The 20677-nt window shown below is 47.4% G+C and overlaps 1 protein-coding gene and 1 long non-coding RNA gene across 5 annotated transcripts; one reads left to right on the forward strand and one right to left on the reverse strand.

Moving 5' to 3' along the window:
• Positions 1 to 1692: 1692 nt before the first annotated feature.
• On the reverse strand, positions 1693 to 14459 carry HOXA11 (homeobox A11). Of its 2 annotated transcripts, XM_030485945.1 has the most exons (3): positions 13918 to 14459; positions 5198 to 5766; positions 1693 to 3747 (listed from the first exon to the last, which is right to left on the reverse strand). In XM_030485945.1, exons 1-3 carry the CDS (start codon positions 14025 to 14027, stop codon positions 3515 to 3517), a joined length of 912 nt encoding a protein of 303 aa, XP_030341805.1. In that variant the 5' UTR covers positions 14028 to 14459; the 3' UTR covers positions 1693 to 3514. The 2 variants fall into 2 exon arrangements, with proteins under 2 accessions (XP_030341805.1, XP_030341816.1); XM_030485956.1 differs by lacking the exon at positions 13918 to 14459 and having other exon boundaries at positions 5198 to 7589.
• Positions 8436 to 14759, forward strand: LOC115607978. Of its 3 annotated transcripts, none has more exons than XR_003991421.1 (3): positions 8436 to 8653; positions 11939 to 12102; positions 14322 to 14759. It is a non-coding gene; the product is annotated as an uncharacterized LOC115607978 (long non-coding RNA). The 3 variants fall into 3 exon arrangements; XR_003991416.1 differs by lacking the exon at positions 8436 to 8653 and adding an exon at positions 8943 to 9466; XR_003991418.1 differs by lacking the exons at positions 8436 to 8653; positions 14322 to 14759 and adding an exon at positions 8943 to 9466 and having other exon boundaries at positions 11939 to 12521.
• The last annotated feature ends 5918 nt before the right edge of the window (positions 14760 to 20677 follow it).

Here is a 20677-nt window from a genome sequence, read left to right on the forward strand (position 1 = left end):
ATCCGGGGCCACCCCAGCTGGCTGGGGACCACCGCGACCACTGCCCGCTCCTCTCCCTTCTCTACTCAGGGTAGATGGATAAAACACTTACCTTCGCGCATTTCCCAACCCAAAACCCAGAGGCTTTAACTCCACCGAGAAGCCCCAGCAGCTCCCTCCCCTTCCCCGGCATCCCGAGCGGCTTTTTGTAACGCGAAGCCCTGTAAGTGCAATAATTACCCGTGCGGCTCCAGGGATGCAAAATGAACAAAGGCCAAGATTTTTTTTTTTTTCTGCAGGCTGCTCCCCTCGCCTTGGGCGGCTTTGACATTGATCTGAAGATCGCCATCTTGTGGCAAAACAGCCTTCAAACCGCCTCCGACCGCGCGTCCGCCTGCCCGCCGTCCTGCCGCGGGGCCCCAAGGCAGGACTGCGGGCAGGCGGACGGATGGACGGATGGTGGTGGGCAAGTGGCCACTCACCTCTCGGTGCAGAAACCTCCGCTGCCTTTATAGCAATGTATTTCGTACAGGCGAGCAGACAAGTCACGGACACTTTTTATGGCCACATTGTCACAACAACATAGAGGATGAGATTTTATTGGGCTAGGAAATCAGAACCCCAACCAGAGAAAATCCATGGTTTAACTGTCTCTGGGATTGGCTAGGAATGCTAGTTAATTTTTAACCAGGAAAGGAAGCTTGCTGGCTTAACTCGTTGCCATTTAGCTCACCATCCGTCCCTCTGTCCCTCTCCCAGTGCCTGTCCCTCTGTCCGTCTCCTCTTAACTGGCATCACCCCTTGCACACTAGACAAACAAACAAACAAAGTTCTCTTTTTCCCCCCTCACTTTTTAACATTTCCTTTGGGTAGAGGTTGCCTGGCTGGGTGGCGGTTGTCAACAAAGGCCCAAAGTCAGTAAGTCCTTCACCTCAAGGTTATGGGTGATGTCCAAGCAATACAGAAGTTCAAAGCCAGTAAACAATGTGAAAACAGAATGTACTTTCTTCTCCTGATTAGGATTAGGGTCAACATGAAAGATTCAAACACTCTTCCCAAAACACATTCCTATCTCAGCTATTGTTTGGGGTTTTCTCCCCACCTCCCTCCCATAACTTTCTCCCTCCAGCCCTCCACCCCTTCGCCCCCCCGCCCGCCTCAGTCCACCTCCTCCCTGCCTTGGAGATCAAGGACAATTTCAAACAGTCCATTTCCACCACATGCCTTTTTTTTTTTTTTTTCCAAAGACAACAATTTTGTTAGGGCTCTCACGCTTCTGGCCACATCCATCGGCTGGCTGAGACTTTCCCTTTGGTTATAAATTCCCTTTGGCTTATAAAATCTGCCCCAAACGCTACTGACACTGCCAGCATTTCCCAAGCAGTTTTCCTGGACTCATGTGGTGGGGAGCAAGCAGCAATGTCACATCAAACCCTGGAGCATAGAACCTTGCCTTACCGGCCTTGGCAGGGTAAGAAAAAGGCCTAAGACACAGTGAGCTACCAACATCCTTCATTATCCTCTCCCTGCGACCCCCTAAAAAGATGCTAGAGCAAGCCCAGGTTCACTTGTTAACTCCAGAGCAGAAGATTTAACGGCGAAGTTCCCCAAAGAAGAATAATTCTCCCCAAACGGCTGAACAAGGTCACGAGGAATTTTGGGTCCCAGAGTTACATTAGATAAAAGAACATGCAGTAACTTAACACCAGAGTAAAAATATAAAGTTTCTATTTTTTTATTTTCCTTGTGCGCTGTTCCACTGTATACATGCAACCAAATACTTTCGCATATTAAAAGAAAACTGTATATACATATAGATGATACATGTTGAAAACAGTGATGTCATATAAAGATACTGCATTTCGTGAACCGTGACAAAGAAATTACATCCATTTGGCAAATTTACTAATCAAAAAACATTCTTACCACCACTTTGTTGCACATGTAAAGAAATCCCACACCCTTTAGCCCCAAAGGAACAACACCACCACAAAAAAAAAAGGGGAGGGGGAGAAAAGCATTCGAACAAAATAGGTCATGGGTTCTTTTTTTAGTATTTACAAGTCTTGTAAAACACCGTTCCTGTATGAAATATACATTCAGATATTCTCAACAGCAAATTACCTTAACGATAGAACACCGTATCCTTTGTAAACTGATATAGAATTTTAAATATTTTCTTTTTTTTTTTTTACCTTTTTTGTTTTAAATTGCCTGTTTTTTTTTTTTTTTTTTTTCCACGCTTTGGTTCCTGCAGGGAAATATATATATATATTTATAGATATTTAAAATAAGTCCGAACAACTCTCCATTCTTTGCATACGTCGACTGGGCGACAAAGTAGAGCTCGTGACATTTAAAGTAGACAACAACAAAATTACCATATTTACATTGTTTGGCTTCCGTTTAAACTCCTCGCTAGTCACCTTTAAACGAACATGCGATGGAGTTATTTTAATGATCCAATGTTAGTGCATTGCACAACTCCAAGTTTCAATTAAGTGTTGTGTGGTATTTGCTAAACTGTCGTTCTCCACAGGTATTTCCTGAAGAAAGTTTGTGAGCCAGAAGCCAGAAGGTTAGTTTCCTTTATGGAGTTGTTTCTTTTAAAACGCTTAAATTCACACTTCTCCCCCCGTTTTATTTTTAGCATTTAAATATGATTTGTCTCCGAAAAGATGGCAACGCATAGTCAGTTGTCATAAATAAAACGAGAGCTAAAAATTTGCAAATTTTTTTCCCAGTGATTGTTTCTTTACGATATATGGCGAATTTATACCTGGTGGGTTTTTTTGGTTTTTTTTTTTTAAGTAAATAATTAAGTCTTTCATTTAGTCCTCTTTCTTCCCCCTAGCCCCTTCCTCCCCACACCCCCAAAGGAAACGCTATTGGAACCATCACTACATCCGTATTACAACTGCTCGCGGTTGGCTTGTGAAGGTGTAGGCATGTCATCCCCCCCTCCTGGTGTTATGTGTGTGTCCCCTCAAATTCTCCTTTCAAACCCATGGGCAGTGGAGCACTGCCTCTAACCTAGACATTTTTTCCACTAAGGAAGAACAGAAGGTTATTTCTCAGAGTTTCTATTCTGCAGTGGTCCTGGGTGGGTGAGCTCAACCTGGCAATCTCCAGACCCTGGTCCGCAGCCGCCCAGGGGCGAAGGAGAGCCGGGAATGGGCGAGTCCGGGGACGGAGGGATGTTGTCTCACGGCCTATGCGCCCCGAAAGCGGTAGCAGGGTGAGCCGCAGTGCCTGGAAAGGTAAGAGGTATGGATTTTGCTCTCAGAGGTGACGTGCCCGTTCCGAAATGGGTGCCATGTGTGTCAAAATCAAATCGATTCCAGTTGATATGTAAATATATCTATATATATATAAAATCATCATTGAAGTTCCAGAGTAGATTTACATGTATGTAAAACCTTGGATTCTTCTAGTCCCATCAGATACACACCTCCTCCCTCCATGTAACCCCGTGGCTTGACCTTGTCAAGGGCGAAATCTGAATTTAATCTCGTCTTGAAAAACGCTATGAGTTTTAAAGTAGTGGATTAGCTGAGTAATATTGTAATCGGTCCCTGTTAATTTTTTTTTCTTTCATTCTTCTGTTCTGAAACCATATTTTCACTTGGCGGTCGGTCAGATTGAGCATTCGGGAGAGCTGGAGGCGTTTCTCTTTGTTTATGTAGACGCTGAAGAAGAATTCCCTTTCTAACTCCCTAATCTGATATTTGGTGTATGGGCATCTCTTTTTACGGGTACGTTGTCCACCTGTGGAGCGAAAAAAGGCAGAAGCGTTTGAGACCTGGTGGGGGCTGAGGAGAGGTGGGGGGGACATACTCCAAAAAAAAAACCACGTTAACATGGAAAATTTTGCCCGCTCCGTGGCCGTCGGTGGCAGGTCTGAGGCTGGGCAACAGCCCCACGCGTTGGCCGGTGCGGGCAGCCAGAGAGAGGGACCCACCGGGAGCAGCCTCGGCCCCGGGCCTCGGGCAGGGTGAAACCCCCGCCGGGACGCGGGGATCCGGCCTCGCTGCCTCGGCGGGGAGGGCGGCGGGAGGAAGGGCTGGTGGCGGGGGGTTCCTGTGGGTTTCACGACCTGGAGGAAAGCCTTTGTAGGCTGCTTCGCCGGACTCCGCGCACACGGAGCTGCCCAGGCAGCAGCCATCACCTGGCTGCCTGCAGCAGGCAGGGCGGCAGCGGGCAGGGGGACCCCGCGTCCAGCTCTCTCCGAACCATACCCGCTCGGATCTCGCCCTCCTTCCCTAGGCTAATCCACAGCAGAGGAAAAAAAACCCTTAGCTCAGGGCCAAGGCGCCTCATTCTCCCCCAGCCGGCTATTTTCAAGCGTGCTCTCCGCAACATCGAGGTATTCTCCTCTCGATTAGCCATTACGGTTTTAAAGTTCATTAAGCAGAATATAAAAGGTTTCAGGGTTCAGGAGCTCTTTACGTTAAACGAAGCTCCTATCCCTTTAAAAACTTCCTTTTCTGGTACAGTTCATTGTTGAAGTATTTTTTTTCCCCCGAGCCGTATACTGGCTTTGCCTTTTAAAAAGCCCACATAAAAAAATCAGACTTTGACAGATTGAATAACAATTGCAAGTAACAAACTGTTGGACAGAAGGCAACACGTAATTGCCACAGTGCCTTAGTAAAATGGCTTCCTTTAGACAAAAAGGCCAGCTTTAGGTTAATTTGTTTCTTTTAATATATTGCTACAGTTCAGGCGGCTACTTTATCTGTTAAACGCTATTCTAGTGCAATCGTTAAAACTGCTAAGGCTTTGAATTCAGCTCCTAACTAGACTTCTGGTGCAACACATGGCTTTTATAAAATCACTGGATTACATTGATATCAAAGGAGTCTAGATCTCCTTTTTTTTTTTTTTTTAATCCCGAATTTACAGGCACCGAACGGACGTTATTATATTTTCGAGAGTTGACCACAGAGCTCTTTTTTATTATTATTAAAAAAAAAAAGGAAGGAGAGAGAAAAAAAATTTTTTTAAGGCATCCATTGCCCGGTGGGTATTTCACGGCCAATTTCAGCACTAAACACGTGATCTCGCCTTTTATAACAAAGTTTTGTTGGGGGAAATCTAAAGGCCCTTCATAAACCTTATATGCTTATAAAACAGCATATAAAAATTTAACAGCGGCGGTGCGCTAGATTTCAAGCTGCCTTTCCTAAAAGCGCTCGGGCGCTGCCTTTATACGTACTGGAGCTGCCGGATTTCTCCTCATTGTTGCCGGAAGATGACTCGGGGCTGCTGCTGCTCTCCGGCCGCCTCCGCCTCTCCTTCTCCGCCGCCGCCGCCGCCCTGCCGCAGCCGCCCTCCGAACTTGAAGTTGCCGCCGCCGCCCCGGCGGCCGCGGGCGCCTTCTCGCCACTCTTGTCTACCGGGTAGTCCGCCGAGGCCAGGTTTTCCGCCGTGCCATAAGCCGTCTCGAAAAACTGGTCGAAAGCCTGGGGTAGGACCCCGTTCCTGCCCACTGTGCTATAGAAATTGGAGGAGACGTTGCTGCTGGGGTGGTAGACGTTAGCTGTGTTTTTGCCGAACATCTCGCCCATGCTAGCAGTGTTGGTGGCAGGCAGGCAGTCTCTGTGCATGATCTCCTCTGCTGAGTAGCAGTGGGGCAGATTGTTCCTGGGGTGCCATTTACTGGAGGGATCAATGGCATATTCCCTGAAGGTAACTTCTCTCACAGGTTGGACTTGGGGTAGGTTGGAGGAGTAGGAGTATGTCATAGGGCGAGAAGACGGGGTCTGGGGCAAAAAAGAAGGGAGGCTGGAAAAATCAGGACCCGAGACGTAGTAAGTACAACTTGGCAAATACATGTTAGAGGAACAAGGAACACGCTCATCAAAATCCATCATTAGGGCTACCTCGGCTTCTCCGCATTAGCTGAGCTTAACATGATTCTCTAACGCAGCTGCCTCTTTGAAGCAGATCCGTGAAGTAAGAGATGGGGAGACGTAAGCTGACGTGGAAAGCTCTCCCCGGCGGCGGCAGGGAGGTGCGGTCACGTGGCCCGACGTTGACATTGACGAGCGGCGGGTCCGGGCCCCGCTCCCTTTGTGGCCGGCGCGGGGGAAGCAACAGCTCGTCGCCGGCTCCCAGGGGCGAGCCGAGCGCGGGGGGGAGCCCCGGGGGACACGGACCCGCCGGGCCACTGCCGCAGCCCCGCACCGGGCCGGGCCGCCTGGACCGAGGCGCCCGCTGGCGCTGGGGCACAGCCTTAGCGGTCCCCCCAGGGCTGGGTGAGACCTTCCCGCTGGCCGTGTGCGGGCTGGGGCGCTCGGCGGACAGACGGCAGGCTCCGGGCGGAGGGCACAGCAGAGATCCAGGCATGGCTTCTGCCGGAGAGCTGCTGCCGAGCAGGATACGCTCCTCAAGGAACCGACCGGGGGTTTATTTCTCACCACCACCACCCCCCTTTTCTTTTTTTACCAGTTTGTTTTAGATCGGTTTGAGTTCTCAAGACCCCCTCCCCCACAGCCTCCCCCCCCCCCAAAAAAAAAAAAAAGAAAAAAAAAGAAAAATAAAAAGCCCTCACCCCGCAGGATTTTTCTTGAAACTAGGAAGAATGTGCCAGGGTCAAGTCTGTACTGATTTTCATGGTGAATAGATTACATGCTTGCATTCATGTTCACTTCCGAAGCGCTTAGTGTCTTCCTTCCCTTACTTACATATTAACCTCAAATACCCCGCGCGGCTTCAGCCAAGCTTTGCTGGAGGTAGTTAGCAATGTCGGGTTCCCAGGACGCAGGTTCGCCCTCCTCACCCCCTTCAAACCATCCCTTGCCTCATTCGCAACGCCAGAAAGCCCTTTAAATTGCAGACCACGGAGCTAAAGGGTGTTTGCTGATCTCTCCGCCTCAACGCTGCCGCCAAATACTTGGAAAACCAGTGCAGATTGGGCTACCCCATCTTGACAAATACGTAGAGTTTAATTGCCAGAAGCCTAGTTAAAATTATTTGACATACTGTTAACCCCTAGAAACAAGCTTGCAGTTCCGAGATACTTTCCTTTTCGCTTCGCACCGTCGCTGAAGGCTGAGACCCAGGGAGACCTATTTTAAAATCGTGGTTAAACTTTTACTATTGTTGCATGAAAGGGATGATATAGAAAGCGGATTGTACAGGGCAGAGACTAAAATGTACTTCTCTGCCAATAAAAATGCACACCCCACCGAACGAGCAGAGCCAAAGAAAACAGAGAAATACGCCAAAGAATACAGCACCTTTTGAGGCATGGACATCCCTAGGCTCTCGGAGAAAATATTTTTTTGCTATTCTGATGCTCGATTTCAGAAAAGAAATATTTGGGTTCCGGCTGGATTTCATCAAAATAGAAAAACAGAACTGTAAAAGGCTATTGTAAAGTCGGTGCTCTTAGGAAATCAGAAGTAGTTCAAGATCCATGCCCCCGTGGACTTTGGAGGCTAATGGAAGGGAAACGAAAACGTTAGGGAAGGAATATTTGGATTTTCCCCCTCTTCCTCTGCAGTGCTGTGGAAGTATTTATATATCCGGAGAAAGTTCTCCAGTAAATTCTGGAGATCTTCGGTATTTAAATGTCAACATCGATTTGTTTATTTATTGCTTAGCTTATCGTAACTGACTCAATAACAAATCTAATCATGTTGTGCACAGAGAAAATATTCTCATTATGTATTTTCCCTACATTATAGTTAACTATTACGTTTGAATTCAAGCTGTAAATTCAGTATTATCAAGTAATTACTTTGCAGTGGAGTAAACTAATTTATTAGCATTAATGTTTATATGCCTTTTTCTTATTTTACAAGGGTTACCGTTCACAAATCAAATGCTCTGGACGTATCCCTGTAATGAACTCTTTATTTTGGTTTGCTGCAAGAACTTCTTACGCTTACTGCATGTCTGCAAGCTGAACTTGAAATTAATTAATTAATCTTCCAGCTGGACATATTTGCTAGAAAGTGGATGGAAAGAGATTGCACATCGTCAAAACCGCCAGCAGAAGACTGCAGCGTCTTTTAAGGACTATAAAAGGGTTTGGTGGTTTCCCTCTCCCTCTCTCTTCTTTTTTTTTCTTAACTTGGGGAGGGGGATGCAAGAGATCCGGATGGCTTTTTCCTTAACGTTATACTTTCGCTCGCATTTACTTTCCGCTTCTGAGGGCGGATGGGGGTATGGGGTGGGTTTGGGGGGTCGGAAGCCCTCTTTTGATATCCGAGCACTGTTTCTTTTCCCTGTGTCCCCCCACCCTTCAATTCCGTGGACGAAAACCCTCTCCCCACACCCTGCTCACACTCAGACACCCCTCCATTCCAACAAAAAGGAATGTATAAGGATTTCAGTGACTTTGAGATAACAAAGGCACCACCACTGCAGAGCCTCGCCCCGCCTCTGTGTGATGGCAAACAAATTCTTGCACTTGTATTAGGGCTTTTAAGGCTATAATTGAACACGGCGCGTCTAGGAGAACCGAAAACAGTTCTAGACCGACCTGCGGTTTTATAGCACTTTGGCAGTCAACTTCAGCTTGTGTCAGAGCAGACATGACAGAGCTGCCCAGTGCTTAATCGCGGGACGCCACCTCCTCGGACTCACTGCAGCCCTCCCTCCCTCTTGCATTTCAATAAATTTCAAACCTTTGGGCTAGAAGTGGGGAGCGGAACCGGCACAGGTTTGTATGGGGCTCGTCCTAGCTCCTTTCGGCGGCCGGGGCTGCGGCGCCGTGCGAGGCTCTGCCGTGCCAGAGGTCGCGGCTGCCTCTGGGAAACAAAGGGAAATTAAGGCAAGAAGGGCGAGAAGGCAACTGCGAATAGGCGTGTGTGTGCGTGTGGGGTGTGTGTGTGTGTGTCTGGGCATATGTGTGCTTGCAAGCATGCACACATGCAGCCCTGATGCCTACTTTTGCATCGCTCGAGTTGTGTGTGTGTATCCCCTCGTCCCCCCTTCCCAAACCGAGCAGTTTGTTTCTCCAAGCGCTTTAGCAACGCAAGGGGACCCCAAAACGCTTCTGGGCTCCTCCTGCAGAGCAAGCGGGGAGGGTGATGGGGAAGGCTGCGAGAGGTGCCGCTCGTCTGGGAGTGAGTAGACATCCAAGGCACAGGCTGTTCTCTGCTTTATTTGCTGTTGAGTGAAACAGAGATAATGTACGCTTAAAGCCCCGGAATGTGCGGGTAATTGCAGGGAGCCTGCTGTTAAGTTGCTGTGTTCAGCACAATTATAAATGTTGATTATTTAGTCTAATGTTGAATTGCTCTTTTAATACAGTAATTGGGACTTCCGCGTTGAGGAAGGGGGAAAACCGAGCCTTCCCCTCGCTAACCTCACTGAAAACAACATAAACAAAGGCAGGCATTTCGTTTGGAGAAGCAAAATGCATTCGTTACGCCTTCCCATGTATTTCGGCCGGATTAGAGAGGGTAAAACCGCTCTGAATTTGGGAGCTCTGCTGCAGGACGTTTTTGCAAAGGAGAAGCGTGGCCAAGAGGTGGGGAGACTGTGAGCACATTTATCCACATCTAAGCTAAACAAAGCGAGGAAAAAAAATGCTACATCTCTTCTTTGGAGGAATATAAACAGAGCTAAGATGCCTCGATAGCCAGCTTTTATATATACAGATGGCGTGCGAAGGGGACTGTTTAAGTTACTACCGCTAGTCTTCAAGAGGTCAAGTTCTAAAGTATCTAAATTGTTGTCTTTTTGCACCAGGTTTTGCTTGGGGAAAAAAAAAAAATTGAAGCCGGCCATTTACCTTGCCAATAGGGTGGGTGCTTATAATTAACAGGAGAGACGTGTGCTAAAAGGAATTTGCGTCAAGAGGAGCTAATTAAAATATTACACGATCGCTGGCTTCCATCGCTGCTGCTCCTCTCGCATGGGAATGGTGAGGGGTGTTCCGGCTCGAGCAGGAGAAAATGTCTCAGGAATTAGGACAGTGTTTGGTAAACCTGGGGGTTGATTACAGTCTGCAAAGGCTTATTAGAAAAATACAGTATTAGGGAATTCGCAACCTTATTGCCAAGGAAAAGAGCAACCCCCTTCCAACTTTTCCAATGAAAATAGGGCCAGAAGGCGATAATTCTTCGCAAAATTGGCCAGGAATGCAGCTTTAGGGAAAAAAAAAAAATTGTGCTTATTGTTTGTATTTTAAATGTTTAGGGCTCAGAAGTTCTTTACTGTTGTTTCTTCTTTTCTGTTTGCCTTTTTGACCTTTATGGAAAGGAGCTATACGTAGTCTTTGGTTTTATTTTTATTTTTACTTTTCAACTAAATATGTTCCCGTAACACTGCAATAGAAGTGTGTTTCAATAGTTAGCTAAAATGTTTCTAATAATTTAAATAATAGGTAATTTTTTAAATTGGCGAGATGGAAGCCCCGTGCTGTGATATGGGATAGACTATTTATCGTCCAAAACCTGAAGCGGTATGATTGTGATTTTTCTAGGGAACTGCAGAATACGTGCAAAGAGAAAGGGCGGATGTATACACGATTCAAGTCAAAGTTATTATGACTCTTTTTGTTGTATTTAATCACATTACGTTATGTCAGAGGCTTGAACATCTCAAAAGGCTGCACTCATCTGGGAGTAGAATATTTTAGATTGATTTTTAGTATCGATTACCGAAATCCTTTCCTCCATCACCCTCTGTGTCTATTTAAGTAGTGAGATGGAAAAGCTGCTGAGGGTGATTGTTTTTTAGATCTTCCCAATTCTCACGTTTAGTTTGCCTATTGGGATTAAAGGGCTGCGGACCTACAGAGATTTACCCATCGCTGGCGACCAACCCTGCTATTTTGCATCCCTTGTACGCTCGAGGGCTCTATCTAAAGGCAGACTCTGATTCCGACAGCTGCTGCAAGCCAAAATATCGAGGGCTCTTTTTGTTTTGTTTTGTTTCGTTTATTTCAAGAGACGAAGCTACTTCCAGAGAGATAAAATCTCTTTTTTCGACTACTATTTTCCTGCCCTTTTGCAGCCAAACGCCGTAGTGTTGTGACAGACTTCCGGCGCCTTCCCAAGCGCAGGGAGTCTTTCGCAGCGCCGTCTCTCTTCGCCCCCGCCCCCCCTCCCCCCCCAGTCTTCTAGCCCTGCCCGCCCAGGCTCCGGGAAGTTGAACCCCTCTAAAATTCGGTTTATTTTATATTGTTAATATTTTATATTTAGTAGCTTGCTCCTGAAAGAGAATGGAGGCAGTTTTGGCTATAAGGGGGACATGAGGAAATATTTTCTCAGACGGCCAAGTATATCGGAAATTGATTGACTGACGGTGCTACCATAAATGTCTCTTTTTCTCCCCTTGAATGCTCTGCGAGATTTTCCCGACACACGAATACTCACATCCAGTCATTCATTCCACACACCCCCGCCCCGTCTATCCAGATACAGGTGCAAGAGACTTCGGCAAAACTAGGCTGCGGGTGAGGGGTGTCTAGACCAAGCGGCGGGCTTAAAACGAGCGCGAAAGCAAATTTCCCTGGTTATAATCCGCGGTACAGCAAAGCAGGCACTTCCCAGCGACTCCCACCCAGACACACAAAACCCCAGGTCGTTAGCGCCGTTTGTAGGAAGCAGGTAGCAGTCCCCTTTCGTGCCGGTGTATTTTATGTGGAATTAATCAGAACGGTTTAGGGAACATCCCCAGAAACCCCTTGAAAGTGCGGTGCTATTAAACGGCGTGGTTAACCCTACGGACGGCCACATCTCAAGCGATGTTTCCATGCAAAGTTCATGCGCAGCCCGGAATGCTGCTTTACCCTCCACCTTAGGGGGGAAAAAAACAAGGCCGCCAAAACATTCCCATGTCCACTTACATTTAAAAGTATTGCTACAACTAATGCCTTGAACTTGACCTTAGATTTGTTAATCCAGGAAATATATTTGGGAGGTGGGGGGTGGGCCGGATTTCTCTTGCGTTGCCTCGGACAAACGAGTGTTTTTTTTTTTCCCTGCAAATTCAGGATGCAAACAACACACCAGAGTTATGAGATATGTAATGTGCCCTCTAGATTAAGAGCTGAAAGCTACGCGAAGTGGAATGTCTCAACGCTGAGACAAGCTTGTCGTAGATAGACTGTTTCTGTGATGCCAAGATCCGCGCTTCGCCACAGAAATTCAAGTCAAGGTAATCGACTGGGATTCTAAGCTAAACTGAATTTTATAGGATACAGGGTTCTCTCTAATATACATTGGACTTTAACAATGATTTATAAACGTATTTCAATTTTTTTTTATTTTATTTTGCCCAACTCGCCAAGAAACACATCAGATTTTACTGTACCATACCGCTAACTTTATAGGAGAACCTTATTCACATATCGTGAAACCCACCGACGTAAAGGCATTTCTTCATCAAGGATTGTTTTAGGGGGCGGGTACAGGAAGTATCACTATACCGGGGCTGTCAAATCAACGACTTCAAAGCTCTAACTTCATATTTTGATGGACTCTCAGAATTGTATAATAATGAAGGTACCTGTATTTGTGTAACCTTTATAGGAAGCTGTTTGGCTAACACGAGATTAAAATTCGCGCTGCAACCGAGGATGTGATCGCATACCTCCATATAGCTCAGCCAGCTCTATAAGGACCGCTTCTTGTCCGTTCTCTCTTGTGTCACACAAAGATACCCATAAAAATAGCTCTCAATCTAAGCCTAATATGGCTGCTCTCGCCTATGCCGGGGTGGAAACCCGCTTGCGGTCCCGCTTATTTGCCCTTTCCCGACTTTCCAGCAAAGGCCGATACTAATATCACTCCTTACAGAAATCGGGGTGCATCAACAAGACAGGTCCCCGCCACAGAGGCCAGGAAATTCGGACAAAACCTCCTAATCAGACAGGGCGCAGTGTGCTGGTTACTCCTTTCTCTTTCGATTTTACTTTCCTATCAAGTGTCTGTACAGCACGGTATTTTGATTTTACAAACCTTCACATATTTAAACATAAACCAACCACTAGCTTGAGACAATGCCCATTCAGGATTGCTTTGTATTAAAATCCATAATTTTTTATGCCTACCTGAGGGCATCTCGAAGGCTAAAACCAGGCTTAAAACACCCTGCTCTTCTATTGCTCCTCTCCCAGACCGACTAGAGGGGCCGATTTATACGACCAGGAATAAATGAAAGCACTTTGCTTGGTGCGTTTAAATCAAAGCGATCACGACGAAGTTCAGATTAATTTAAACTGGCAGGTTACACCTCCTGGCTGGCATTTTCCTCTCTAGATACACATAGGCTACGGCGAAAAGCAGACAGGTTCAACATGCTTCCCCTGCTTCTTTCCACACGTAACCGTCCACCCTCCTCCCCAGCTCTTGAACGATAAAAATAATGTCAGAAGCAAACACACGTGAGTAAACCAACCACGATTAAAATCCAAGAGCAGCTTTTCCACGAGGAAAGAGACCCAACTCTGCAAGACACCCCGGTGCAGCACAAAGCCAAGCAAACAGCAGCTGTATCTGCAAGTCTGCCCACATCTTGGGCTCTAACCCCAGCTTCTCCTGGTCCACTTTCCTGCCAGGAGCCTTCTTTACTTTCCACCTATGCTAGAATGGGAAGCAGCATCTCTGGGAAAGGTGGAGCCAGCATCCAAGCTAGGAAAAGCAATCTTACTTTTCTCAGCGGGCTCTTCGGCTCTCTTAGCCCAGGCAGCCTTCTTCACCCAGGTCGCAGCAGGAGAAGCGGCACTTCGGCCTCCTACACCGTAGGAGAAAGGGAGCGGGGTGGGGAGGTAAAGGGGTGGGTTGGGGGGAGAGCGGGGGCCTGGGAAACCCTCCACAAAGGCCTTTCGAATGACCTTGCTCCAGTCATGCAGGCGGCTTCGCGGGAGGACCGGGTGGGTGTTTGGTGTTGGCTTGTTTGCCTAATTCACCACCGAGCCAGGGGGAGAGGAGAAACATTCAGCCGCTTCCAGGAAGAGCATGAAAATCTTACCCCAGCATCCAGAAGTCTCTCGCCTGTGCAAAAATATATCCCGACGGAGACTGACAGCTAGGATCCCGCGCTGGGCTGTAGACCTCCAGATCAATGAGGATGGATTGCATATTATTTGGCTTTCCTCCCCTACAGATTAAATAGACCCGTTCCACAAAACACTCCTTCGCGATCTCTCAGTGACTTGGGTTGCTGTTGATTTGGGGTTTGATATAATTTTTTTGTTCTAGTTGTTGGTCTGCCTTTAGACGAAGAGAAATCTAGCCACTAGGGCACATCGTCCTTCCTGCCAGCTTCAGGCAAAACGCAGCAATATCACGGGCTAATGACGATTATTGCTGGTATAATTACTGTTATTACTGCTATTTATTTTTTCCCTCTCTCTGTCTCTCCTGGTTCCCTAGGATTTCCGATGGCGATTTGCACACAAGGTGATTGCAGGAAGCTAAAATGCTGTCTAATTCCACGGATTCCCATCGTATGAGGAGGAGGGAAAAAAAGGAAAGGAAAAAAAAAAAAAAGGAAAGAAAAAGCAAAAAAAAAAAAAAAGGTCCCAGTGTTTTTGATCACGGGACACCCGGCCGTTCCTCCCCAGTACACCCCGGGTCACCGTACAGTAATGACCGTGGGTTGTGCGTTGTAGGACTTGACCTTTCCTACGTAGAAGAGGGCGCTTTCCTCTACGCTACGGGGAGGGGAGGGAATGGGGGGAGCGGTAGGAGGAAAAGAGATGCTTTCTTTGGGGATGTTTAATCACAGTTCAGATCTAGGAACGGGCAAAGCTTCTGCCTTTCAGCACGCCATGTTGAAGCTATTCACTAGAAGAAAAAAAAGATTTTATTTTTTTTTTTTTTTTTTTTTTTGGAAGGGGGTGCGGAGGCGGGAGGGAGGATGGAGAGAGGAGGGAGGAAAGACTTAATGAACATTTGCATTTCGTACCCTAGTTCATGAATCAACTGCATTCAAAGAGGAGGGGGCCCGGGGGCAGGGAAGGGCTCCCGGCGTGGTTAAACCACCCGCGGCAGGGGCGCATCGGCCCGGCCCCCACCGCCCCACGTCCCTGCCGCCCCACGCGGTAAAGCCACCTCCTGTCTCGGCCCCCCCCCTCATTTTGGACTCCTTTACCGGCCGAGAACGCGCAAGGACATCTCTTCAAATCATCATTAAAGTGCATTAAAACGCATCTCCAAGTTATGAATGGCAACAAACGGCCTTTTAGCGCCTGCCAATATTTTTTTTGTATTAAATGTTGTCTTGATTTTATTGCTAATGCTGCCCACGGAGAATGCTGAAATGCATCAGGAATGGGGTTTTTTTTAAGCCATAGCAATTTTTTTATTTTTTAAATAACTAATTTATAGGCTAAAGGCCGAGATGCTTACCGTTCGTTCACAGGCATACAAAATAAAGGCGCTGCTCTGGAAGCAATGGGAGAATTTCTTTCCTCAACATTTCGATGTCGAACACCGTATTTTTTCTGTTTGCTGCTGAGGCCATCTCGCCTACCGAGGGTTTTTAAGCAGGAGCATTTCTGAGCAAAAGGAGGCCGAAAAAGATACAGCTTTGCAGTTCTACTTATTCTTTTTTCAGAAATATGCTCCTGTCAAGGTTTATTTCCCATAGCAAACCACCTTTGTAACTGCCAAGAGCTCGAGGCGGGGATAGATTAAACACCGGATTATTCTCTTGGTGGGAAAAAGTACAAAACATTTGCTGTGCCCGCCTGCTCGCCTCAGAGCCGTAAGGCCACTGTCTGCTCATGGGAATTCCAAATCTGAGGGATCAAGGACGTCCAGAATTAGGTGATTTTCAACTAACATTCTCAGACACTGGTAATCAAAGTAGATATCGCTGAATCCCGCAAGAATTACTTGAAATGAAACTGAACTAATCTTTTTTTGTCTTCAATTATGTTTTGCGTTTCAGACTGCGAATGAAATACCGCTCTGACATTAATGTTTCAATAAATACTCCTAATATGCAGTAATAATTTGCCCCCTCAGTCCCTTGCGTCCCTCGGCACACCCGCTCAAATATTATACCTAATATACCGAATATTTTAATTTCAGGGAGCTGAGAAAATAGAGACCCTACTTTGTTTATGAAAGCTTTGTTTTTTAATTTTGTGTTTGTTTTCTTTTCAGATCCTTCTTCTGTTTGGTTTTTTTTTTTTTTTTTAATGTCTGCAAATAAACCTCCTCTCACATATAACTCTACACAGCGAGCCAGGCACAGTACGTTCCCCACCACCGTTTAAATACATTCTCGGTAACGCAGGGAATATAAATAATAATTCTGTCCGATGCATCACGTTGCTTAATTATTTTCGTTGGTGATATATTTACTTGTAAAATATATTAGGGATGTATTTTAGGACGCTGGCGGCAGATTGGTGAGAGGGGAATATGCAATACAACAGCAATTTGTACTTGAAAATGTATGTGCCAACAGCTTTTGGACGGTAAATGAAGGTAATAAATAACACGAACACACACACACCTACCCACCCGCTCTCCTCCACGCTCCGAGGCCACACCGACCCGGCCGAGGGACGGAGGGATGGGGTCGCGGGGTGCAGCTGTGGGTCGCCAGGCATGCGGTGAGACCGAGGCGAAGGCGGGCAGGCCATGCAAGACCAGCACACTGGGAATCTTTCGCGGCTCATAAAACCCCAGACACCCCTGTCTAGGTGCGTTGAATCCGCGCCGCGGAGGGTTCCGCCGGGCACCGCCGCTCCCCGCAGTCTCCTCATCTTGGGTTCCCGGGGTTCCCGGCCTTTACTCACCTGACCAAGCCACTCGCCCCCCATGGGACATTTTCCGAGGGCGGCCTCGAGTCGGGCCCGATGAGGTGGCAGCGGGTACGAGAGGAGCTGCCGGCACCGCGGACCGAGCGTGGAGCCGCCGGAGCGGAGCCGCCTCACGCCCTGGTGTCAGGGAGAGACACCCCGCAGGGGTGGGGGAGCTCCGCAGCCGGCCCGATCCCGCTTCCCTGCGGGGACTCTCGGCTACAGGACCGGGAAACACGACCTGTTCCTCCCGTTGAAGCCTGGGAGAACCTCGACGTTGACTTACATGATAGCAGGGGTCCGATTCAAAATGTTACCTTACTCCAGCCGGCGATCGCGAGTCAAACGCTCCCCTTTTTACCCTGTGAAATGTATATGCGGCAGAGCTATTTGAACAGTAGTGGGAATTTAAATTCGCTAATCCACGGTCAATCTAGAAATGCTTAGCAGATTTGAACGGTAGGTAGTTCAGTGTGAAAATAATCTTCAAACGCTAGCTCCGATTAAAAGTTATCTTTAAAGGAAAAAAAAACCCCAACAAAACCCAAACCCCTGTTATTTTACTAATGTCGGCCATATTCGCGTTGTGGGTTTCTTTCAAGGCGCCCTTGAGTTATATCGCTCTGGGGCATGGTGTGAAAATAGAAGATCCTGCCTAAGATACGGAGGACTCGAATCCTGCCTATCTCCCCCATCTCCGACCTGCAGTACACGTAATTTGCGGCTTGTCTCATGCAATAATTATACAGGTTGCGAAATATAGCGGAATAAATAGAATTATTCACTCCGAGTGAGAACAAGTGTAATTCACAAGTGGCTTTCTGCAGGCGATTGAGCTCCTTCAGGAGCAAGTCTTGCAAAGAGGCAGAGGAAAGGCGTCTGCCCGGTGCTTGCAGCCGAGACAACGGGTGGGTATCTGCCCGCGGGCTGCAGGTACAGCCGGTAGGAGACCGGCCACCAGAGCCAGCCCACAGCCCCCAACCCTGCGCAGGGTGCAACCGGGAAAAGAGGCTGCGGGCGGCTTCAGCAGCCTCAACCCCAGCGCGGAGTTTGCTGCCTGCTCCAGCCTCACTGAAGGCCCCAGGTGGCAAAAGTCGTGGAGGCTGCTGGCTCCCCAAGGGCGAGGGGGGTCCCACGCGGGTCCCTTCGCCCCTGGGCAGCCCAAGGCCCTGCCCGCCAGACACGGGATGTTGTCCCCTTGGGTGATGTTGCGCCCGTGGGTCTTTGCCCGTTGTCCCTTCGCCCGGCCGCAGGCCGCCGGCAGTCCGCGTCCTAGTCATAACGGGCTGTTCCCCACCACCTCAGAGGAACACGGTGTCACCCCAAAGCACAGCCCAACTGCACGGCCTGGAAACCAACTGCAACTTCTATGCCTCTTCCCGGCTATTTTCGCAGCGGGACGGGGGAAATCTCGCGCAGAATGTCCCTGTCCGGCCTTCCAAGGGATGCAGCCGATATTCCCACGCTCCACAGCCGCGGGTTTTCCGTGGCTTGAGAAACCACAGCACTCTGCGGCCCCTGCGCAACTCGAGAGGCTCCCGCACACGGCGGAAAGGTTAAAAACCCGCACGGATGGAGCGCAAAGCCCCAGCACGCCAGCTTTCTGAAAACAGATCCCGCTCCCACAGGTACTTTTCATGTAAGTTGTTGCAGGAACGGGTTATAGCCAGATCTGAGAGGCGGAAAGCGCTCAGAGCTGATCCCTGCCTAGGTAGCTCCTTTTAAATTTCAGAAATGTAAAGCTAGAAGAGCGCAGCGAGCGCGGTATCTGATACCCTCTAAATGCACCGTAAAGGTCCCCCAATAGCTCTAATTAGAGCTGCAGACCACCACAGGAGACGGGCGGCGAAAGCAAACAGCTCTTTGTGCCCTACCGAACTCTCACGCAACTCACAACACCGGCCGGACACCGGCGGCTCCTCGCACTGCACCCGCATCCCCTCGCCGGGCACCGGCTGAGCACCGATTTTCACGCCCGGCTCGGGCTCGCCGTTGTCCTGCTACCTCCAGAAAGACAGAGCGAGCAGAACACAACCTGCTCCATGCTCTGCCTTGCAAGCTCAGGCGTATTCTACGCACAAGGATACGCGGGTCCCTCACGTATGCACGCCCGCCGGAGGGGAGGATGCTGAGCGGGCGCGGCCAGGTGCGGGCGCGGCCCGGTAACGGCCACGAGGTGGCGCTGTCGGCCCGCGGATGCCGCCGGAGCAGGGAGCTGTCAAAAGTCAAGGTCACAAATCGGCTTTTTTAACCTCAAGGTCAAGGTTTCAGGCCTTGCCCGTCCTGCAATCGCCACGCAGGCCCCCCCACACCTTCCCGACGAGGCATCGCCGGGCTGGGCAGCAACCCTTGTCCCAGGGACCGGCCGCTGGCCTCCATTTCCCTTCGAGGGCTGCAGCGCTGAACGGGTATCATCCTGCGCTTCCTTCCCCTGGCCCCCAGCCCCGCTGCTCAACATTACTGAAACATTTATAGTTTAGGAAAGCTGCTTATCAGGCGTGCCAGTCCCCAGATAAACACTATCCATTAAAAAAAGCCCCACTATATCCACATAAGCTACATAATGGAAGACAACGGTATTACAGTTATAAGACAGACACATTATATTTTTTTTCTGATGAAATGCACATAGGTATGGAAAAATAAAGAGTATTTCTTTCAGGGTTTATTACAGTGACTATTTTATTAACAGTATTAATACTACTATACCTGTCTACACGTCTCGGGTTTTCATTTTTCAGTAGAAATATATATAAAAAAAAAAAAAAAAAAAAAAGAGGGTGCACAAGTACATTTTCACAGTGCGCTGATTTTTTTTTTTTTAATTTTTTTTATTTACAAGATAGCTTCTTATAGTGAATAAAAACAAAATAATGTGCTGGTTGAAATAACTGATTGGATTAAAAGGTGCTGTAAAAAGAATCCCTAAACGTTCTACTGCGGCCTCATAACAGACAATAAACAAGGAGAAACGACTAGTTACTTATAGATCAAAATATAGATTATATAAATCAAAATACTTCTGGGAAAAAATGTATTTCAGTTCAAAGTTCTTGGATTTTTTTTTTTTTCTAGGAAGGGTTTGGGGTTTTTTCCTACTGTAAAGAAATGCCAATGTTCACGGGGTTTGTGTCCACCCAGAGTCAAATATTAAAAATTTTCCGGGGACTTAGAGTATTAATTCTTGAAGATTATTTAAGGTTTATAATAGGCATAGTCCTTAAAAAAGTATCTATTGTACGGTCTGCAGGAGAAAATAAACAACAACAAAGAAAGTTCAGATGACAAGAAATCATCTGTTGAAAATAAAAATTAAAACCGAAAGACATCTCCAAGCAAACATTTTCCTTCCTATCCTCACTACTTCGCGATGTTTTAGAATTTGCTATCAGGATAGATCCTTCACAGAGCTTCCTTCATTACTGATGCCTCTGAAATCCTTATTCAGTACCTTCGAGGTTTATTATTACTTTTTGACATTAAATGCATTGTTTAAAAACATACAGTAACTGTATTTTTTTCCCCCACTATGGTTTACCTGAGCAGTCATTCAACATACAGTTTGGATTGCAATGGAAGAAAACCAGATTATGTGTCCACATCGACATCCTCACGTTAACCAGCTCTCGCATCGTGGCCGTGAAGGGTCTTCACAAATAATAAGGTCGTAGAAGTACTTACAAGTTTCTCAGAACAGCGTGTCTTAATTGCAAGTGTATCTCTCGGGGCTGAGCGGGTGGGCTTTCCAGTCTGTCAGTGATACTGGCTGGCTGCTTGGGATTTCAGGAGAACTGTCAGTTTTAGCTATTTTGCTATAGCAATATTAAAAAAAAAAAAAAAAAAAAAAAAAGGGAAGAAGAAGAAAAAAAAGCTATAATTCCAAAGATACAGATCTCTTGTTCTGAAAGAAGAGGTTCATTGTCTTTTCTCTTTTTAATTATTATTAATAATTATTTTAATCTGAACACGAAA

Source organism: Strigops habroptila, chromosome 1 (assembly GCF_004027225.2).
Source record: "Strigops habroptila isolate Jane chromosome 1, bStrHab1.2.pri, whole genome shotgun sequence".
Lineage (NCBI taxonomy): Eukaryota > Metazoa > Chordata > Aves > Psittaciformes > Psittacidae > Strigops > Strigops habroptila.

Excerpts from the sequence above, each read along its gene's own strand:
- HOXA11 (XM_030485945.1), bottom strand. The coding sequence starts at position 14,027 with ATGCAATCCATCCTCATTGATCTGGAGGTCTACAGCCCAGCGCGGGAT. Across the intron at positions 5,767-13,917 it reads AGAGACTTCTGGATGCTGGG|CCTCCCTTCTTTTTTGCCCC; the intron begins GTAAGATTTTCA and ends TGATTTTTCCAG. Across the intron at positions 3,748-5,197 it reads GGAGAAATCCGGCAGCTCCA|GTGGACAACGTACCCGTAAA; the intron begins GTACGTATAAAG and ends TTCGCTCCACAG.